The sequence below is a fragment of the Protopterus annectens genome, chromosome 14.part0, assembly GCF_019279795.1.
Source record: "Protopterus annectens isolate FY-2018-M chromosome 14.part0, PAN1.0, whole genome shotgun sequence".
Lineage (NCBI taxonomy): Eukaryota > Metazoa > Chordata > Ceratodontiformes > Protopteridae > Protopterus > Protopterus annectens.
Genome location: NC_056748.1, coordinates 1,170,708,279 through 1,170,730,831, shown reverse-complemented (window position 1 = coordinate 1,170,730,831; position 22,553 = coordinate 1,170,708,279). Strand labels below are relative to the sequence as shown.

The window sequence follows — 22,553 nt, the reverse complement described above, 5'->3', positions numbered from 1 at the left end:
TCTGCACCTGGCAAAGGTGCCTTGAAATGTTAAACTATGGCACTCAGTACTTTTACAAGAATGTGACATTTAGAACAAGAAAGCCCAATATCCTACTGTAAAATCCAAACAGCACACCAACTGCAAAAGATTATAAGTATACAATGGCTGCATTGATACTGGCATAAATGCTATTACCATGAGGCACTGACAAATTAAGAGAATGGGCATTAATAAACATTTTCTGAAGTAGAACGTTATAACTGTCAATTGACATGCATGACATTTTCTCCAAAAGACACTAGTACAGCTCTCAAAATAGGGACAAACCTAGAGATCAGGTACACTGAAAGTATTAGTGAAAACTAAGACATTAACAGAACAGAGACAATTTTAATTGTCTAGCACACAGCTAAACAAATCCTGAAAGAGTCTTGCATAAAATATTTCAAGCATGAGAAGCAATGCACTTCTAGCCTGCCAATATACCAAAACATCTGTACCTATAATAAGTGTTCAGGCTGTTCTGAAAAATATCTAAACTAGTACTTGCTTTAATATAATTCGGTAGTCTGTCTGCAGCATTTAAAATAAAATGAAAGCATAGTAACTGCCCTTTTCCAACATGTAAGTGACCACATTGCACTGCTAGGTGAGAGAACACAAGATACACAACATTACTTTTAGTAATATTGCAAAACAAACCCAGATACCTGTAATCATTTTGTAACACCCTCCATAAAAATTAGCATGTCTGTACAGTTAAATATATTCTGAGGACAAGACAATAGTAACCAAAAGAACCATTAGGAGAACAATTGTTACATCAACTGCTGTGCAAACATCTGACAAGACTAAAAATCAAAAGCATAGGGTCTTAGGCCTTTTTATTATGAGCATGCGCTGTAAAACCATTATGACAGGCAAAATAAACTCCATCTCTCAACCTATTAGGACAAGAAATCTGTGCAACGCTTAATATACTTTGAGGACAAAGGCCCAAAAGAGGGATACATTTTAAATATTGCTCTTATAAACCTGGAAAGCTACTAATCCACCAAAAAATGCGGAAAAAGCAATCCAAAAGCACCAAACCAAAATGAAACACTGTTGTCAGTTGGATATGGAATCAGATGTAAAATGTCTTTAAAACATAAATTTATTCACAAATAAAATCACGACTGAGCACTTTCATCCCCGTATAGGGACTTCATCAGAATCAATTAATACACATAGTATACACATTTATATACTGTCAAAAATTAACCTATTTACAATTAATTTAACATTTAAAGGTACCATGTGTTTAAACCAATACCTCTTAACCTGAATAAGTTAACTATCTTAAAATAAATAACTAATGCCTTTTCCAAAAATAACCTAATATTTTATTGCCTAGTATTATTATTAAATAATTGCCCTCTTATTTAATATGGGCATGAAGGAACTGTTTTCATTTAATCCTGGATTAGGAGTGGCATGTAACTTAATTTGCCATCTTAGCTTTCTTTCTTCAATCTGTGATCTAAAGTCACCCCCTCTGGGATTTGGTATAACTCAAACTCTATAATTCCAAATTCAAAGTTACTAAAACAAGGGCATGTCAGAGAATGTTTAAACAGGGCATTATTCTGGTTGCCAGTCATTATTTGGTATAAATGTTCATATATTCTGTCTCAGAGATATCTCTCCATTGAGTCTATATTAGAAGACCGAATGTTTAGGTGATCGAACACCTAAACATCAATCTTCTAATATCGAAAGCAAAAAATGGCGAAAAGCCAATTTAATGCAGGGAAAGATTTCCGTTGGCCATTCACTGGAGTTTGCTATTTCCCTACTGTTGAGCGATCTCGGAGTTGGTATATATAGTTAGGGGGAGTATGGGAGGCACAGCCCCCCACATCACGGGGGTGTGGGGTGTGTGTGTGTGTGGGGGGGGGGTGAAGCCCCCCAGGTAATTTAGATGTAAAGTAATGTTATTTGTGTTGTGGCCGAGGGACGTGTTTCCCTGGGACATTCGACATTGTGCGGTTCGATATTAGAAGATCAATGTTTAGGTGATCGATTAGACCCCTCTCCATTTTATCCACATAGAATGCGGGGCACCCTACACATTTTGCTAGATAAATCAACTCTGTCTTTTGACAATTGCCCTTCACAAATACTACTTTTGACTCTAGCCCATTTTCAAGACAAATTTCCTTTGCCTCTAATATGTATTTGCACTGCATGCATCTCCCACATTTGTGTGCTCGTAATTTGTCTTGGCCTTTACTGAATGAACCTCCTTAAATCATTTCTAAACTTGTTTTTATATTAATTCCTGTCCTAAATACAAAAGATGGTTGGGGACCTAATACAGAATAAATGCTAGGATTACATTTCAATATGTTCCAGTTATGCTCTACTATCTTTTTGACTGACTAGCTTTGAGACCATAGGGCAAAACCAAGGTTCTCTCAAAAGTTTTCCCTTCGCTGGACAGCTGATTTTCTAGTAGTCCCACACCCAGTAAGGGATTATATCTTATGCCCCAGTGTGATTCCACATACTCTAAGGTGTCTTCCACTAAACTCTTAGGGTAACCTCTGGCATAAAACATATCAGCCACTTTCCTAAGTTCATTGTGTATGTCTTCAAAATGTGATGTCATACAAGCTACTCTAATCAGTTGACCTTTTACTATACTTTTCTTTTGACTGTACGAGTGACTACTTGAAAATTCCAAATACGAGTTACTAAATGTAGGCTTCCTAAAAAGTCTGACTTAAAACCTTCCTCAAATTTTAAAATATGGGTGTCTAAATAATTTATTCCCTCCTTGTTGCTAGAAGAAGTGAATTTTTAAAAAACTGGATGAGTTATTCAAATATTTTAGAAAATCACCTATCCCTGATTCTATACCTTGAAATATATCATCCAAAAATCGCACATATAATTTTATGCGCTTAAAAAATTCACTGTTTAAAACCTTGGTGTGTTCCCATTCTAGTAAAACCATATTTGCATACACAGGAGCACTAGAGGCACCCATAGGCACTCCTTTCTTTTGTTTAAAATACTCACCCTCATAAAATATATAATTGTAATCCAAAACTATTCCCATAAAATCAACAATCAAGTTAATCTTGTCATTTGAATACGGAGTATATCTATGAATGCTGTCTGAGAACAACTCCATCCCTTTGTCTCTAGGTATGGAAATAAAAAGGTCAACTATATCAATGGTCACAAAGATTGTATATTTGTCCCATAAAGTCTTTTTTATTCTACCTAAAAAGTCCCACAAATCTTTGATAAGATGATCAGTCCTCTCATACACATCTTACAACCAACTGTCTACACATACCACAAAAGTGTATGTTTTGGAACCACAGCCTGCCACAAATAAGCCTGAAGGTTGGGTTCACCGCATCTTTATGGATCTTGGGGATACCGAATATTGTGGCTAATACTGGATATTTTACTTTTAAAAAATTGTAGGTCTCTCCAGAAATTCTGTTGTCCAACAAATATTTTTCTAAAAAGTAATCAATTCTTCTATAGCTTATATTAATTTCATTTAAAGAGACCATTGAGTTCTATATTGTACAATAAATCAAATATTTTTTGGAATATTTTAATGAATCAAACAAAACAGTCTCACCCCCTTGTCAGGTCTCATGACTCTGATGGACTTGTTTGTTGTTAACTGATGCAATAAATAGGACTCTTCCTTACTGAAATTCAACAGGCAGTGTTGTTTTTTATCTTTTACTTTTAAAGAATAAAAGTTCTCTATTATGAATTTTTCAAACATGTTCAAAGTTGGATCTAAAGGAGGATTGTATGTACTTTTCTTCCTAAAGTTGTTAATGTGATGAACTGTCCCTCTCTGTTCTTGTTGATCTTTATATAATATGGCCAAGCTTAATTTTCTCATGAGCAACTTCATTTCGATAATAGTATTAACATAATCAAAATGTTTTTGTGGGGACAAATTTCATACCTTTCATAAATAAAGAAAAATATTCCTTGTTAGAGGCAAAGGAAATTTTTCTTGAAAATGGGCTAGAGTCAAAAGTAGTATTTGTGAAGGGCAACTGTCAAATGACAGGGCTGATTTATCTAGCAAAATGTGTGGGATGCCCCACATTCTATGTGGGTAAAACGAAGAGATGTCTCAGAGACATAATATATGAACATCTATACCAAATAATGACTGGCAACTAGAATAATGCACTGTTTAATCATTCTCTGACATGCCCTTGTTTTAGTAACTTTGAATTTTGAATTATAGGACAAGTTATACCAAATCCCAGAGGGGGTAGCTTTAGATCACAGATTGAAGAAAGAGAGGTAAGATGGCAAATTAAGTTACATGCCACTCATAGTTCAGGATTAAATGAAAACATTTCCTGGGTGCTCATATTAAATAAGAGGACACTTATTTAATAATAATACTAGGAAATAAAACAGTATGTTATTTTTGGACAAGGCATTAGTTATTTATTTTAAGTTAGTTAACTTAGTTCATGTTAAGAGATGTTGGTATAAAACACATGGTACCTTTAAATGTTAAATTAATTGTAAATAGGTTAATTTTTGATAGTATATAAATGTGTTTACTGTGTGTATTAATTGATTCTGATGAAGTCCCTATATGGGGATGAAAGTGCTCAATTGTGATTTTATTTGTGAATAAATTTATGTTTTGAAGACATTTTACATCTGAAACCTGGAAAGCTATTAAAACAGGACTTCCGTATATGCATTTTCTAAAGAATATGAAATGTGAAACTCAAACGCCTGTTAATATATACAGTGACTTAAAACTAGACAGCATAATTTCCCAGAGCAATAAATCAAAACATACAGAGCAAAAACCTGGCTAATAGGGATGCATTTTAAATATTGTTCTTATAAACCTGGAAAGCTGTTAGAACAGGACTTTTGTACATGTATTTTTTAAAAGATATGAAATCTGAAACTGAAATGCTTCTTAACATACAGTGACGTTAAACTACACAGCATAATTTCCCAGACAAACACATTTTATGAGCAACAAACCAAAAAATACAGAGCAGAAACCTAGCTAATAGGGACACATTTTAAATATTAGTCTTATAAACAAACAAAGAAAGCTGTTAGAACAGGACTTTTTTACATACACTTTCTAAAGGATAAGAAATCTGAAATTCAAATACCTCAACATACAGTGACTTTAAATTATACGGCCATAATTTCCCTGATAAACTGAAATTTTATTAGCAGCAAACCAATAAATATAGAGCACAAACCCAGCTAATATGGATACATTTTAAATATTGCTCTTATAAACATAGAAAGCTGTTAGAACAGGACTTTTGTACATGTATTTTCTAAAAGATATGAAACCTAAAACTCAAACGCCTTTTAATAGTGATTAATTGCATGAGCAACAAACCCAAAAATATGGAGAAATAACCTGGCTGAGGAACATATCATGGAAAAGCACACTGAGCCATACAATTAAATTAAGTTACTATCTACTGCTCAACCTGTTAACACAGGTTAAATGAAGCACAAAATCTAGACTGGATTACATTTCTAATGCACACAGCCTGCACACCTACATTTCTAACACACACACAGCCTGCATACATACATTTCTAACACACACTTACCTCTGCAGATTAAGCAGCTGCAGCTCCCTTCAATCCACAACAAAATAATTCAGTGAAGTATCCTTCCACCACCTCCAGCAAAAAATAAAACTAAGCCTTTTGGTACAGATGCACTCAATCTCCAGATTTTTGAAGCTCTCTAAACTCCTTTTGGTGCTGCCTCGTCCTTCCACACACCGGACTTGATGAATCCTTCCTGGCTTCTCTTTCAATGATAAAAAGACCCACTGCAAGAACACACCAAGTTTCTTCTTCTCCAATGAGACCTGATCCAATATAAGCTTCCTGTACCCTGAAGGGCTTTTTGAAGGCATTTTTCTGGTGCAAAAACCATTACTTGTGCATGGCTGGGTAAATACTTGGGAGCTCTCATTGACTCCTATCTTCAGGAACACTTAGTTGATTGGTTCGTATACCACAATTGCAATTGGCTGCAATTGCGGTATACGAGCCAATAAAAAACCTTGTAGCACACCCAGTGCTGCTCAATGTGGAACAGCAGAGCAGTTATTTGACTGGCTTGTATACTGTGATGCCAACTGGCAGTAATTGTGACATACTAACCAATCAAAACTCATGTATCAGAGCCAAAGCTGTTCAATGTGGAACAGCAGAACAGTGTGTTCATTTGGGGCTGAATGCAGTGTGTTCTGCATAATCCGGAACACTTGACTGTCCAAGTGCTATGCAATGCTGTATTAGACACATAAAGGGACTTTCAGTCTCAAATTCTCTCTTACAAAATTAGTTAACGCCATCTCCGACTTAAACCTGCATAAATCACAGAGTTACACAGCAATAGATCATTGCACATATAAAGGTGACTGTATAGCCAATCTAGAGCATATTTACTGCCAACATGGCATTAGTACTTGGGCCAGATTTTTTTTTTTTAATCTACACTTATTGTTTTACTCTAAATCAGTACCTTAACTGGGAAACAAAACACTATCATCTTCTCCTACTTGCCCATCAAACCAGCCTTACAGCTAGACTAGAATACTGAACTGATACAGTTAACTTAGTGCTCAGTATATTATTTACTCTATGTGTACTACTTTTCTTGAACAAATACTTTAACCCAGGAACCTAAACACTATTATATTCTTTTATTCTTCCTTGACACTACTTGCATCTTTGGTCAAAATGGAAAGTAAGCAAACTAATCTACCTTCTGTTTCAAGTCTCAAAGCACTTGATATACTTGGGCAAAGTAAGAATTACCTAATAAACACAGACAATGATCTTTTACTTAATGGCACTATTTGTGAGAGATGCAGGTAGCAAGCCAAATTAAAGGACACACTCTCAGCAATCAAACCCATCCTGCAAGCATCACTGATCTACACCACAATCCATACATAAACACACTAAACATGCTGAAGCATTAAAAAAATCCTTGCCCAAGCCAAAAAGCATTAGTATGCATAAGGCCCAGAGTGTGACAACATTTGAGAACCACCAGTAAACAGCACATCCTAAACCAACTACACCTAAGCAAACTATTAACACAAACAAAAAAGTACTAGTGATTGGTGACTTCATAGCTAGAAGGACAAAAATGGGTGACAGTGAGCTTTCTCTCAGGAGCCAGGACTGCTGATGCTACAAAAAGCCTTAGGAACCTTAAATCAGATGAGTATGGCATGATGGTGGACTATGCTGAGGTAAATGATCTGATGCACAAAAGCCAAAGGGATTATTTATTTATTTTATTTATTTATTTATTTATTTATTTAAATTTGTTGACCGGGAGTGCCCGACTGGACGTAGATCCATTTTCAGCGGAGGCCCGGGGAGAAAAGCTCCACAGTAAAATAAACAGACAGTAGTTACACTGGATTACATAGCGATTAACAATTTAACATAGCAATTACTTACAACATATTTACAGATGAAGAACATAGTACATCAGTAGACAACTAGAATCTTTATCTGTGAAGTACATAACAGACATTAACAAATGTTACAATGAGAAGTTCCTGCTGTATAATAAGTACTAGGCTTATGAGCAACTGAGCTTGCTATAACCAAGGTAGTTAGTGGAGTGGAAAGAAAGGTAGTGGTTGGATGGGGTGGATGATATTAGAGTGGGAGTTGCAAGGGCATAGCCAGCATGTTTTTAGGTGCGCTTTTAATAAAGTTTTGAAGTGGGCGCATGATGGTACAGAGGTAATTCTGAGTGGGAGTGAGTTCCATAATTTGGCTATGGCGCAAGAGAATAGTGCTTCACCAGCAGAATTATTGGCTTTAGTGATCTGCAAGTGTTTTTTGTTGCTGGATCTTAGTGGTCTGGTAGTGCGATAGGGTTGGAGTAGATTCTGGAGGGATGGGACATTTAGTGGATGGTTTACTAGTTTGTGGGTGAGTGAGAGTTGATACCATTGAAGGAGGTGAGGGAGTTCAAGCCAGCCCATTTCAGCAAGTGAGAAACACTGGTGACTACGGTAGGATGCCCCTGTGGCGAATTTGGCGATTTTGTTGTAGCAGGTCTCTAGCTTGTTTAGATCACATTGCCTTAGGTTGGTATATATTGGAGAGGCATAAAGTAGGGTGGAGATAAGGTGGGAATTTGCTATTGAAATCTTTTCTGCTTTGGTGAGAAATTGCTTATTTCTGTATAACGCTCCTAGTTTTTTGTGGACTTTTTTTATGGTCATGGATATGTGAATGTCAAATTTTAGTTTATTGTCTATTTCCACTCCTAGCAATTTGGTGTGTTCAGTTGGGTATATAGTGGTGTTGTCTTTTGCTGTGATGTTAAAGTGAGAGTTGTTTTGAGTATGTTTGGTGGGTTGGAAGATGAGTAGTTTTGTTTTGTTTGGGTTGAGTATTAATTGGGCATCGGATAACCATGTTTCAACAGAGGAAAAGGCTTCCTGTGTGACTTTTTGCAGTTTTGGTAAGGACTGGGCTGATCAGATGATGGCCGAGTCATCTGCGTATTGTATGAGTGTGCAATGTTTGGTGGCAGAGGCTAGATTATTGGTGTAAACAGAGAAGAGTAGGGGTCCAAGGATGGATCCTTGGGGAACCCCTATGGAGACAGGTAGTTGGGGAGATATGTCATTCTGCCATACAACGGATTGTTGGCGGTCAGACAGGTAACTCTGAAACCAGTTGGTGACTGATTGTGAGAAGGATATGTTATTGAGGACAGAGATAAGTTGTTTGTGTGGGACCATGTCAAATGCTTTAAATAGGTCTAGGAAAGTAGCAGAGGAGAGATAGCCATTGTTTTTATGCTGAAGGATAGTGTTAGTAAAGGAGAGTAAGGCAGTGGTGGTGCTATGGTTTGGTCGGAAACCATGCTGAGTACTGGAAAGGAGGTTGTTAGTAAGAAGGTAGTCTGAAACCTGAGAGTGTATGCATCTCTCTAGTATTTTGGAGAGTGGAGAGAGAATAGCTATGGGGCGGTATTTGGTTAGTTCGGCGGAGGGTCCGCCTTTGTGGAGGGGAATTATATGTGATACTTTCCACAGTGTGGGAACGTAACTTTCTGACAGAGATCGGTTAATCAAGATGGATACTGAGTAGGCCAGAGCATCAGCTGCGATTTGTAGGTATTCACTTGGGAGGTTGTCTGCTGCTAATTTGATGGGTTTAAGTTTAGTTAAGAGTTTTTTTATGTTGGAGGTAGGTACAGGAGAAAAAGAGAAGGCAGTGGGGAGATTACTAGTTGAAGGTGTGGGTTGGATGGGAGGGGGGTTGTGTTGTTTAGCTAGTGATAGTATGGTTTGGGTGAAGTGTGTGTTGAATGAGGTAGCAATATTTTCTGCGGAGTGAGGGATGTTAGGAGGAGGGGTACTGACTTTACCTGGGTGGAGGATGGAGTTTATGGAGGACCAGAATTGTTTGGGGCTGTGTTTTGAGGAGTCTATAGCAGACTGGTAGTATGGAATTTGTCCTGTTTTATTAGCTTTTTGACTCTATTGCGTAGTTCTAGGAATTTCTGTCTAGCTGAGGGGGTTTTGGTTTTGCGCCAGTGCTCCCAGGCCTTATCCCTGTTTTTCATTTCTGACTTAGTGGTTTTCTGTAGCCATGGGGAGGGTTGTGCTTTGGTTCTGGAAAATCTTATGGGGGCATGGTAATTAAGGATGATCAGGAAGGTAGTATTAAAAAATTCAACTGCGTCATCTAGACTGAGGTACTTTAGAGGATGCCAGTTACATTCTTTGAGGGATGAGATGAATGTGAGTGGGTTAAAGTTTAGTTTTTTACGTATTTGACGGTAGATGACAGGTTTAGCTTGGTATAGGTATTTTTTGAGTAGGAATGTTGGGGAATGATCACTGAGGCTATCTGATAAGCAGCCTGTTATATATGACTGGGGGAATCTTACTGACTAGTATTCAATCCAGGGTAGTGTGCTTGCTAGAGTTTTTATTTATCCTGGTTGGTGACTGGACTAGTTGGGTGAATCCATGAAGGTGTACATGATGGGTTGGATTGTTGCCAGAACAGGATTGCCAGTCAATATTGAAATCACCTAAGATGATAGTTTCTTGGGGGAGATGGTGGGTAGACTAGCCGAGGAGGTTTTCTAATGGAGGGATGTTTTGGCCAGGTGGGAAGTAGCATCCAATTATGTTGATGGTTTTGTTTTGGTTAATTCTGAGGTTGGTATATATTATTTCTTCATTGCCTATTTGTGGAGCTGATGATTTTAAGATCTGGATGTTTAGATGCTGTTTAAATATTATAGCTACAACACCTCCTTTTTTGTTTAGCCGGTTTACTCTTAGTATGCCGTAACCTGTAGGGAGTATTTGCTCACTGGTAATGTGAGATTTAGGGATGTAGAGAGACACATGACAGAGCTCTCCATGTATGTCACAAATGCAAGAAAGGCCCTAGTACTGAGTGGATTCTTTCCATCATCAAAAATTATGCCGAGGCAAAAAGAAAATATGACTGCTTTCACAACTGGCTAAACACTTGTCATCATAGGGGCATCCAGTATGTGTTGGCATGGGAGGGGATGCTTGACAGCTACTCTTGCTTCATCAAGGATGGTTTGTACCTTTTATTTCAAGGCTTCTTCACAGTAGTGAAAGCTTTTGTGGCCTCAATTGCGCATTTTTTAGACAAGTTCCAACAGATGGATCACTCAGCCTAAACTCCAAAACAAATTAGGGTCTATATCATATGAGCGAATTGCACAAATTGCAAATGCTCATAATATCGAACGTACCAGACCTCAAACTTCCTATTGTGGGGGGCTGTGCCCTCCACACCCCCCGCTAAATATATATTCCAAATCCGAGATCGCACTCCAGTGAGGAAAGGGCAAATATCCCATTCTTCACTATACCGCGATCTCAGAAAAAGCACTTCGAAGCCGGTACATTCAATATTATGAGCATTCGCAATTTATGCGATTCGCACATATGATATAGTCCCAACAAATCAACCCCTGGACCATATCAAAGTAGCTCTACTCAATGCTAGAAGTCTAAACAAATTGTTGCACCTTGAGGCCCTCCTGGATATGGAGCATGTACATTTAAGTGTTATTATGGAAACTTGGTTTAAGTGTCCAGAGATCAATCCATCAATACCTGGGTTTTGTGCTCACCAACCTTTTAGACCTGGCGGAAATTCTGGGTGCATATCCATGTTTGTTAGAGACAAGATTACCTCAAGACAGATACCTACAGACATGAAAGTGTAGCTTTCACAGATATAAATCAGACCAAATAAGATCAGTTATCACTTTATAGCATGCTACACAATGCCTACCATGTCTACAGAAAATCATGCAACATTATTTTTTATTTGTTTGCCTTTTTTACATGTAAAGTCCAAATGGGCAAGGGATCTTCAATGAAGGCCTAGGGAGAAAAGCTCCAGTAAATGACAATTACATTTTCACTACATATGATATTCTACATGAACTCCCCATAAGTAAGAGTGCTTTATTCAGTGATTTTAACTACTCAACAATTACATGGAGGACCTGTAACACCAATATACGATATGCACAAAAACTCTTGGATTTTATAAACAAAAACTCCCTGGACCATATAGTTAAATAACCTACTACAGAACAGAATATTAACAAACCTAGCATCTGTGTGAACCGTCCCCAAGGTATCCCCTTCACTGGTCAAATCAGACCACAAACTAGCAACCTTTTCTATTAGAATCTCCAAACCATTAGAAAGAAATAACACAAAATTCATGGACATCAAACATAGGTTCACAGGTAGGTACTAGGGCCCATACAAGCCTAGCCAAATAATGTACCCTGGCTTTCGTCACCCAAGAAAATTATTTTCCTATGCCCCTGTCGAGCAGAGCCACAGAAGTGATCCCCAGGGTGAATTTCCCATTTCCCATCCAATCATCAAGATTTTTCTTGATGAGTGCTAATGAGGAGCTCTGTTTGACATAGATAGGTAGTCTGTTCCAGAGTATGGGAAGTCTCTGGGACAGGAATCTATCCCTCCAGCATGTTCTGTTTATTGTGGTGACAAGGTTAAGGTCCCTAGAGCGTGTAGCTCTGAGAGATTGGGATTTCTTTAAGTGGAGCATGTCCAACAGCTCTGGGTTTGACATAGCTTTTTTTTGTTCTCCTTAATTTTTTGTCGTGCTTTGTTGTATAGCTTTAGGAGATTCTTGATTTTATTACATAGTTTATTAATAATTGAGTACCACCACACTGGTTTGCTTTAAGACCTCCCAGTTTGCTTTGATCAAGGTGGATCTGCCAATTTACTACATTTGTCCAGGTGTGTGTAGAACAGTTCTGTATTACACTGCAGTATTAGCATTATGGTCAGTACTGTTATACTTGGATTTACAGACTTCATCATATGTTAGGCAGAGATCGCCCCTGAGTAGGCGATATGTGATGGAGTAAAGCTGTAGTTTTTTGAGACGGTCTGCATAGGGCATATTTTTGAGGCCAGTAATTCTCTTTGTGAGGTATTTATGTGGTCTTTCCAGTTGTTGTAGATGTCTTGTGAGGTACATACCAAAAGGGGCGTTGTACTCTATAATGGGTCTAATGAGTGATGAGTAGAGGGGAACAATGACCTCTTTTTTACTGGATGAGAATCCTTTTGTGATGAGATGAGCCATGTAGAAGGATTTCCTGACCACTGTGGCAATGTGATTATCAAAGGAGAGACTACTGTCCACCTGTGTCCCAAGGTCTCATCACATTTTTGGCATTAAGTAGACTACCAGCTATGTGGTAGTTCATGGGTACAGAGTTTTTACCAAAGGGGATGACAATACACTTTTTGGCATTGAGCTTCAGGCCATGGCTTTGACACCAGGAATCTGTCTCATTGAGGCCCTTTTGTAGTTTGTCCACATCGTTAGGAGTTTCGATTATGGCTCCTAGTTTGCAGTCATCTGCAAACTTTGTTAGCCAAAGACCTTCTGTGTTGGCCTGCACTTCAGATAAGTAGATACCAAACAGGAGAGGACCCAGGACTGAACCCTGTGGTACTCCACTTGTCACTGGTCTGATGTCAGATTTGGAATCCGCTACTTTCACAGTGTGGGTTCTGTCCGTGAGCCAGTTGGCAACCCATCTTATGACATAGGGATTTATACCTAGTTTATAGGTTCATACTAGGCTATCTGCCCTGGGGCATTTGTAAGCCTAGCCCGAGTGTGTTTGTCTTTCGCCACCCTTTGATTTGAGTTTGCTGTGCCCTTTTTAAGGTTAGTTTACTGTGCCTCTGTCTAGTAGTGACACAGAAGTAATCCCCGGGGTAAACCTACAATCTCCCATCCACTCATCAAGATTCCTCTTGAAGAGAGTCAGTGAGGTGCTCTGCCTAACATGGACTGGGATTCTATTCCAGAGCGAAGGGAGCCTCTGGGTTATGAATCTGCCCCTCCAGCATGTTCTATTTATTTCTGTGCTGAGGTTCAAGTCCCTTGAGCGCATGGTTTTGAGGGATTTAGATTTTCTGAGGTGGACCATGTCCATTAATTCTGGGTTGGACATAGCTTTGTATGTCAGGCATAGATCGCCACGAAGTAGGCGGTATGCAACTGAGTAGAGCTAGAGTTTTTTTAACCGCGCAGCATATGGGATCTGTTGGAGTCCCTTGATCCTCTTTGTGTGGTACTTTGTGGGTCTTTCTATTTGCTGCAGGTGTCGGGTAAGGTACATCCCAAAAGGGGCATTGTATTCTATGATGGGCCTGATGAGGGATGAATAAAGGGGCACTATTACCTCACTTGATCTAGATGTGAATCCTTTTGTGATAAGGTGGGCTATGTATAAGGTCTTTCTAACCACTTTGGCGATGTGGTTGTCGAAGGAGAGATTGCTATCAACTTGGGTCCCCAGGTTCCTAATTACTTCTTCCGTACTTAATGGGTTACCACCTATGTGGTAATTTGTGGGCACTTTGTTTTTGCCAAAGGGTATGACTATACACTTTTTGGCATTTAGCTTTAGGCCATGGCTCTGGCACCAGTTATCTGTCTCTGTCAGACCTTTTTGGAGGATGTTCGTGTCAGCTGGAGAGTCAATTATGGCGCCGAGTTTGCAGTCATCTGCGAACTTGGTCAGCCATAGTCCTCCCATGTTGGCCTGTACCTCAGAAAAGTATATTCTGAACAAGAGAGGTCCCAGAACAGAGCCTTGTGGGACACAACTTGTAACCGGTTTCGAGTCTGACATGACTCCGGCAATTCTGACTCTGTGGGTTCTGTCTTTGAGCCAGTTAGCAACCCATCTTGTGACATAGGGGTTTATATTTAAGCTGGATAGCTTATCTATGATGCCCGAGTGGGGTATTGTGTCAAATGCCTTTGCAAGGTCCAGATAGGCTGTGTGGACTACCTTCCCTTCATCTATGGCCTTGGTGACTGTTTCAAAAAAGTTGACCAGGTTCAAGAGTCAGGATCTGCCCTTGACAAAGCCGAATTGGGTAGGATCTAGTGTCTGTAGGTCCCCAATGTCTTTGTTTATGAGTTCCATGATAATCCTCTCCATGGCCTTGCAGATAAGGCTAGTCAGGCTTATGGGGCGATAGTTACCAGGGTCCGTTGAGGCACCACCTTTGTGGAGTGGGACCACTGTTGCTGTATGCCATTCTTTGGGTACATATCCTGTAGTGAGGCTGAGACTGTACAGCAGTTTTACGTGAGGGTTTAGTTCTTCCTGGAGTTCATGTAGGACGCAACCTGGGACTCCATCTGGTCCCATTGAAGCAGTATTTTTTGCTTTGGAGAGGGCGGCTTTCACCTGAGCATCTGAGATGTTAGGGAGGCTGCACTCTGCTGGGATAGATATTTGCTCTTTTGGGGGGGGGGGGGAGAAGTTTGCACTGAACCTGTCTGCCAGGATGTTGGCAATGTCTGTGGGTTCAGTGTATTTTTTGTCGTTTAGAATCAACTCTGAGCATATTTGGGAGTTGCATCCCAGGTTCCTAATATAGCTAAAGAAAGCCTTGTGATTATCTTTAGTGTCCTGTGCAATTTTTCTTTTGAAGCTGGCCTTCGAGGATTTTATGAGGGATCATAATTTTTTGCTAGTACTGATCAGAGATGCCTTCCCTTTTAGGGATTTTGCTCTATCATGTAGTAGCTTCCTCCTTCTGTTGTACAACTTATTTATGGCTGGGGTCCACCAGACTGGATGCCTGCCTTTGGACGATTGGGTCTTGGTTTTGTTTGGGATAGCATGATCCATGCATTCCTGGAGGTGTCCATAGAATGCGTTTATATAGGATTCTGTGGTTTGGGCCGTAGTTTCCACTGGCCCGGGGGCCTTGAAGGATTCCACCTCGGTTTTGAGAAGTGTGAAGTTCGCTTTTGAGAAGTTTTTCACTGTGGTTTTCTGGGCTGGGGGTGGGGCCAGTATCTGAATGCCCAGGGGTGACAGGTGCAAGCCATCCCTAGCGAAGCAATGTGACTTGTCATGCATGTCATCCCAGGCTGACAAGCACTGGATCCCCTTTGAATGACACCAAAATTTTAGCCATTTTTTTTAAATCGATCATTTTGTCTTTATACTGCGGCATCATTCTAGGTGAGGGTAAGATGCTGCTCAAGGTCAGGGTCATACCGGCCTGGGCTACATGATTGGAGAGCTCTTCTATGTCTCTTTTCATGTAGTCAAGGGAGGTACGTCTTAGGTCATTCACACCAGCATGTAATATGACAGAATCATATTTGTACTTGATTTGGAGTGACCTGAGTGCGTGCTTTATGGGGCGGATCCTAGCGCCCGACAGGCAGCTCACTGTGACCTTTTCCTTGCTCAGCCTGGTGAGCGGGACGTCAGTGTGTCTGACTATAGAATCACCTATTACAAGTGTATCAGGTGTGTTATTCAGCCTTAAGGGCTAGTGAGCTTATCTATAATTCCAGAGTGGGGGATGGTGTCGAAAGCCTTGGCGAGATCTAGATAAGCTGTGTGAACCATTTTACCATCATCTATGGCTTTGGTGACTGCTTCAAAGAAGTCACTCAGGTTTAGGAGACATGATCTACCTTTTACAAATCCAAACTGAGTAGGGTCCAGAGTTTGCAGATTACCAATATCTTTGTTTATCAGTTCCATGATGATACTTTCCATGGCCTTGCAGACCAGGCTCATCAGGCTAATGGGGCAGTAGTTCCCGGGGTCCGTCGTGGCTCCCCCTTTGTGGAGTGGGATAACTGTCGCGGTGCGCCATTCAGTGGGTACAAAGCCTGAGGTGAGGCTATGATTGAACATGGTACTTATGTAGGGTGCCAGTTCATTCTGTAGTTCATGTAGAACGCAGCCTGGGATATTGTCAGGTCCCATGGATGCTGTGTTCTTGGCTTTGGAGAGTGTGTTTTTTACCTGTGCAGCCATGATTATAGGAACTTTGCATTCTTCCAGTATAGAGATGGGCCCTCTAGGGGGTGAGAGGGGGGTAAAGTTAGCACTGAACCTATCTGCTAGAATGTTGGCAATATCAGTTGGTTCTGTATATTTAGTGCCATTATGCTGTAACTCAGAGCAGATCTGAGTGTTCCCATTTAGATTCTTGACATAGCTATAGAATACTTTGTGGTTGTCTTTAGAGTCAGTGGCAATTTTGTTTTCGCAACTAGCTTTGGAGGATTTTATGAGGGATCTCAGCTTCTTACTGAGTTTGACAAGGGAATTCCTCCAGTCATGGGATTTTACTCTTTTTTGCAACAGTTTCTTTCTTCTGTTGTAGAGTTTGTTTATGGCAGAGGACCACCAGATTGGCTTCCTTTTTTTGGAGGATAAAATCTTGGTTCTATTAGGGATAGCATGATCCATGCACTCGTGTAAGTGCTTATAAAGTGCATTTGTGTAGGATTCGGCAGTCATACCTCTATTGTCCGTCTGCATGGGTGTCATGAAGTTTGCCACTTCTGTCTTAAGAAGTGTGAAGTTGGCTTTTGAGAAGTTTTTTACGATGGTTTCCCTAATTGGGGCTGGGGTGGGATGTGGATGTCTAGGCTGATTAGCTTGTGGTCGGATCTGACCAACGAGGAATTGACCTCTGGTGTGGAACACTGGTTTCCCATGTTGGTGATGACCAGGTCTAGGACATTGCTGCCCCTGGTGGGGGTGTGAATAAGTTGATCCAAGGCATTGGAATTTATGAATTCTAGAAAACGTTGAGCAAAAGAGTTGGTACATGAGTAGTTTTCCCAGTTAATGGTGGGGTAGTTGAAATCGCCCATTATTAGGGTGTTGGGTTGTACCCTAATACTTTCCAGTGTATCAAGAAATGAGGAGTGTGAATCCTGGGGCATGGTGGGGGTCTGTAGCAAGCTATAATTTGGATTGCGGTCTTGCCCAGAGTTAGTTGCACTTGGATAATCTCAGATGCATTATGCTGTGCAACTAGCCTGGAGGTGTGGATATCCTTAATGAATATGGACACACCTCTGCCTTTAGTGCTTCTTTCTGGGTTAGGTGGCCGAAAGGTGTGGTATGAATTGAAGCCTGGTAATGCAGGGGTGCTCTCTGGAGCTTTGAACCAGGTCTCTGTCACTGCCCAGATGTCAATGTTCTCCATTTTAAGGAGTGCCTCGAGTGAGGGCATTTTGAGGTTTAGACTTCTAGCATTGAGTAGCATTACCCTCAGATTTTGCTTGCTTGTACTGGTTACGGTGGTGAATTTGTCATTTGAACCTTGCCTAAAAAAAGGCACTGTAGGGGTGGCAAGAGTCTTAGCCAGTATCCGGAATCCCAATGTTCCATGTCATTTTTTACTTTTCTGATATAAGTAAAGAAGGATTGGTAGTTGTCTTTTGCTTCTGTAGCTAGTCTGAGTTCATGGAATGCCTTCATCGTCCTTTTTTAGTGTCTTATTTAGCTGTTTTTTTGTTCTCCTTAATTTTTTGTAGTGTTTTGTTGTATAGCTTTAGGAGATTCTTGATTTTATTACATAGTTTATTAATAATTGAGTACCACCACACTGGTTTGCTTTAAGACCTCCCAGTTTGCTTTGATCAAGGTGGATCTGCCAATTTACTACATTTGTCCAGGTGTGAGTAGAACAGTTCTGTATTACACTGCAGTATTAGCATTATAGTCAGTACTGTTATACTTGGATTTACAGACTTCATCATAAAATTTGCCAACTCTGGCAAAGCATCGTGGACTGTCGATCATGTCGTCCCAGGCAGTCAAATATTGGATCCCCTTAGAATGACACCAGAAGCTTTGCCAATTGTTGAAGTCAATCATTTTCTCCTTGTACTGTGGTATCATTCTGGATGATGGCAGGATGCTACTCAGGGTTAGGGTCATACCTGCCTGGGATACAAGATCGGAGAACTCCTCCATGTCTCTTTTCATGTAGTCCAGGGAGGTACGTCTCGGGTCATTCACACCAATATGGACAATGACAGTGTCATATTTGTACTTATTGTGGAGTGACCTGAGTGCATGCATTATGTGGCGGATCCTGGCACCTGACAGGCAGCTGACAGTAACTTTCTCCTTGTTTAGTCTAGTGAGTGGAACATCAGTGTGCCTGACTATAGAGTCACCTATGACTAGAGTGTTGGGTACATACATCAGTCCTACAATTTTATGATGAAGTCTGTAAATCCAAGTATAACAGTACTGACCATAATGCTAATACTGCAGTGTAATACAGAACTGTTCTACTCACACCTGGACAAATGTAGTAAATTGGCAGATCCACCTTGATCAAAGCAAACTGGGAGGTCTTAAAGCAAACCAGTGTGGTGGTACTCAATTATTAATAAACTATGTAATAAAATCAAGAATCTCCTAAAGCTATACAACAAAGCACGACAAAAAATTAAGGAGAACAAAAAAACAGCTAAATAAGACACAAAAAAAGGACGATGAAGGCATTCCATGAACTCAGACTAGCTACAGAGGCAAAAGACAACTACCAATCCTTCTTTACTTATATCAGAAAAGTAAAAAATGACATGGAACATTGCTCCAAGCTTATTCATGATGGCACTAACTATTCTGATCCATTGGATATTGCCAAAAGAGTGCAAAAACATTTAGAGGTATCTTTACCCCCAATACATCTATTCCAAACTTACTTATGTCTGAAGAAATCAAGCCACTAGCCATCACCAAAAAGAATGTAATGAAGCGTACCCTTCAAAACGAAGAACACCTCATCATGCGGCCTGACAGCTTAACAGGTTGCTTAATTAACAGCACTAAGCAAGCACTTTCAAAACACTCCTCAACCTCTGCAACCTGAACTTAGCAACTGGCCTTGTCCAACAAGATTGGCACACAGCATTTGCTATGCTAGTGCACAAGGTGGCACCACCACAGACACTGGAAATGATATCCCTATCAGCCTAATGAATCTTTTATGCATCATAACTGATTTAATTATTATCAAGTTTGGCCCTGTCAAGTTTAGATCCTGTCTAATTAATTAACCTCATGAATTTCTTTAAGAAGGTTACTCAAGTTGTAGACTCTGGACAAGCTGCCCACACAGCATTCCTTGACCTTTCCAAAGCATATGATACAACACCACATGCAAATACAATACGTAAGTTATAGGAGTTCCATGTTGATCCATATGTGCTTAGGTGGACAGCCAAATGGCTTACAGACAGGACTCACACAGTAAAAATTGGGTGTACATCCTATGACAGTATGAATATGACCAGTGGAGTTCTGCAGGGATCTCTGCTGGGACCTCTGTGTTCGGTGTCTATTTCTCCACTTATTTTTGGTTACCAAAGTTTGCAGATAATTTTAAGCTGGGAGTCACTGTCAAGTCAGGAGCTTACACTTACCAGTAGTCGGTGTACAAAAATGCGGGTCAAGCTCAATGCAATATGTGCAGCACTGTAGCATTTGGTAAACATTCCCTAGTTTCATCTTATAGCATACATACCATATCACTTCATAATGAAAAGGTTGTGAGAAACCTGGGCACATGGGTGGACAGCTCTCGTGTGTTTGACCATCATGTTGCAACAGTGGCTATGAAATTCTTTCACCTTGCACAGCTCATAGCAAAAGGTATTTCTTCCAGATCAAAAGAATTCCACAACTCATTCTATTCTGCATTAATTTGACCCATCACTGAGTACAATGCCACCCTTTGGGAGGTGCCATACTAAGCATATCAAGCAAATGGAAAGATGACAGAGGCTTCTAAGTAAAAAGATCGAGGGCCTGAAAGATCTGAACTACAAAGAAAAACTGGAGGCTTTATTTCTATACTTCTTAGGGTTGGTCTATTTCTTGCTTATACGGCAATACGGGATCAAGTAGTCCAAGGACTCTTACAACTCAATAAATCAAACAGGCCAGCTAACACTTGGGCCAGAAATCTAAATCTACTCCAACAAATAAATAACACAAAAAGGAGGAATAGATTTGTACCACGGCACTTACCCCTTCCCTTGACTAAACGTCCTGTCCAATTTAAGCAGTGCAACACACTGTCTGTCTTTAAAAAAGAAGCTGAACAACTGGATGGGTGTTCATAAATTCACCACTAGCATAACAGGCCTGGCCCTCCTTGAAATGAGGGGCAAAATGTAAGACAAAAATGGCCTTGTGGCTCAGTTGTCTTGTAACTCCTGTGTATTCACATCTACAAATGCAATGTGAATACAAAAGATACATAAGAAAGTTCTTCTCCTGGCTTTAGATTGACTTGATGGACTCACATACAAGTGATATGCACTGGGCAGACTGTAGCAAGAAAAGAAGTGAGGATGGTGCCGTACACTTACCCTTTACACTATTTTCATCCTGATGTTGGAAGGGAAGGGTAAAAACTGTGATATTCAGGTTGGCCTCCAGGCTACCTGAAGGAAGGAATGCCATTAGTCAGTACTGCAACAGTAAAATATGAAGAACATCTAAGGATTGCACAGGCAGCTGTCTCTTATTCCACTGACATTTTGCCAAATTGTAAGGCATCTACCAGTGAACTGGGAAAAGGGTGCTAAGCTATGAAAGTCAAGCTAGTCAATGGATCTTCAGCAGACAATGTCCCAAGTGTCACTACTGTAACAGTGAAATATGAAGAAAAACAGACTTAAAATTTTCACTTTTTCCTTAATTTACTTGTTGACTGAGTAAGAGAACTGTGCCTCAAATACCTTTTGCTCTAGACCACAAGGAGAAGGGTAAATGCAAAATGTATAGAAAGTATAGACTACCCAGTAAACCAGCATGTTTTCCGGGTAAGAGATGTGGAAAAAAAAATCAGATTATCTACAGAAAGCCTACCCCAATAAAGACAGAACATGAAAACTCGATACAACGAACAAAGGTCAGGATTGAACCCTGGACCATAGCTGCCAGTGAGGCACAGACTTAGTGAACCACTGCACTACTTAATAAGGACAGCCAAAAGGCAGCATGGAACTCACTTTTTTCCTTGTACAATACCCAGTATAACTTTAAAATAAAGTATTTACTAAAACCTTTCTAAACTTCTCCTGAGGCTATTGTCATTCACAATCCCTTTAAAACTCATTATTACAAAAACATCCTACTTCAACTGAAATCGATTATTTCCATTTGGCTACAACATATCCATTCAGCAAATCTGTATGTGCTCTTTACAAGCAACCAATAAACTTATCAGAGCAAACACTGCTGGTTAAAGAGAGTCCTCTTTAATGATACACTTTTCACTCACCTTAGCATGACACCATTCATTCGAATGGCACGCTTCCAGTCTTTTAGAGTTGATTTGCCTGACAGGTGTACAAACTCTTTCGGGCTGATTATACTGTCATGATACTATAAAAAAATATACATATTATTAAATTCAGAAGTGTTTCATGGGCAAACTACTCTCTCTCTCTGTAACACAGTTGAAAAACCCAAAAACAAAGGCAGTAAAGCTCACTTAAAGGAAAGCACCTTAGAACTCAAAAAACATTTTTTTTTCATTGTATCTTTGTTTTTGAGCTATTTTAATGCCTCAAAATCACATTAAGTGATTCTTTTACAATTTTAATCTGTTTCTGTCAAAATGGCGGATGATGGGGCCTGCCTTGCTAATGTGATCTTGTTTTTTTTTTGCTTTCATTCCTTCTTCCCAGAATACATTTAAAATTATCTTTATATGACTCATGCTAGATATAGGTGGTGCTGTTTTCTCATGCCATTAAGATTAAATGGCAGGACTGTGAAGAACTGTCATCTAAACACACCTTCTGTAACAGAGCTGCTTCTGTGTTTACCTGAATGAGCCTCATTTATGTGTCTGTCAGAACTTGTTCTATGCAATAAATAGCTGTCAGCTACTTCCAGCAATAGAAAGTAGATAAATAACAGTTTTTTGTAAAAGGAGTCTCTTGTAGTCCAAAAAGATTTGACAAACCTTCACCCACACTCTCATGCTGAGGTGTGAAAACTCTCAGTGCAGTAAATTACCCCTGCTGTACATATACAAGTGACAAGTAGTAGGACTCTAAACTTAGTCTGTCTGCTACTTCCCAATGCCTTCA

At 39.8% G+C, this 22,553-nt stretch overlaps 1 protein-coding gene across 1 annotated transcript in view; it reads right to left on the bottom strand.

Annotated features, from left to right (window-relative positions):
* GMEB2 (glucocorticoid modulatory element binding protein 2) overlaps positions 1 to 22,553 on the bottom strand; it is a 2,829,650-nt gene that overhangs the window by 1,495,489 nt on the left and 1,311,608 nt on the right. The window contains exon 5 of the mRNA XM_044056980.1: positions 21,737 to 21,840. Within this exon, the coding sequence (XP_043912915.1) occupies positions 21,737 to 21,840 (104 nt within the window). The remainder of the gene's footprint in view (positions 1 to 21,736; positions 21,841 to 22,553) is intronic.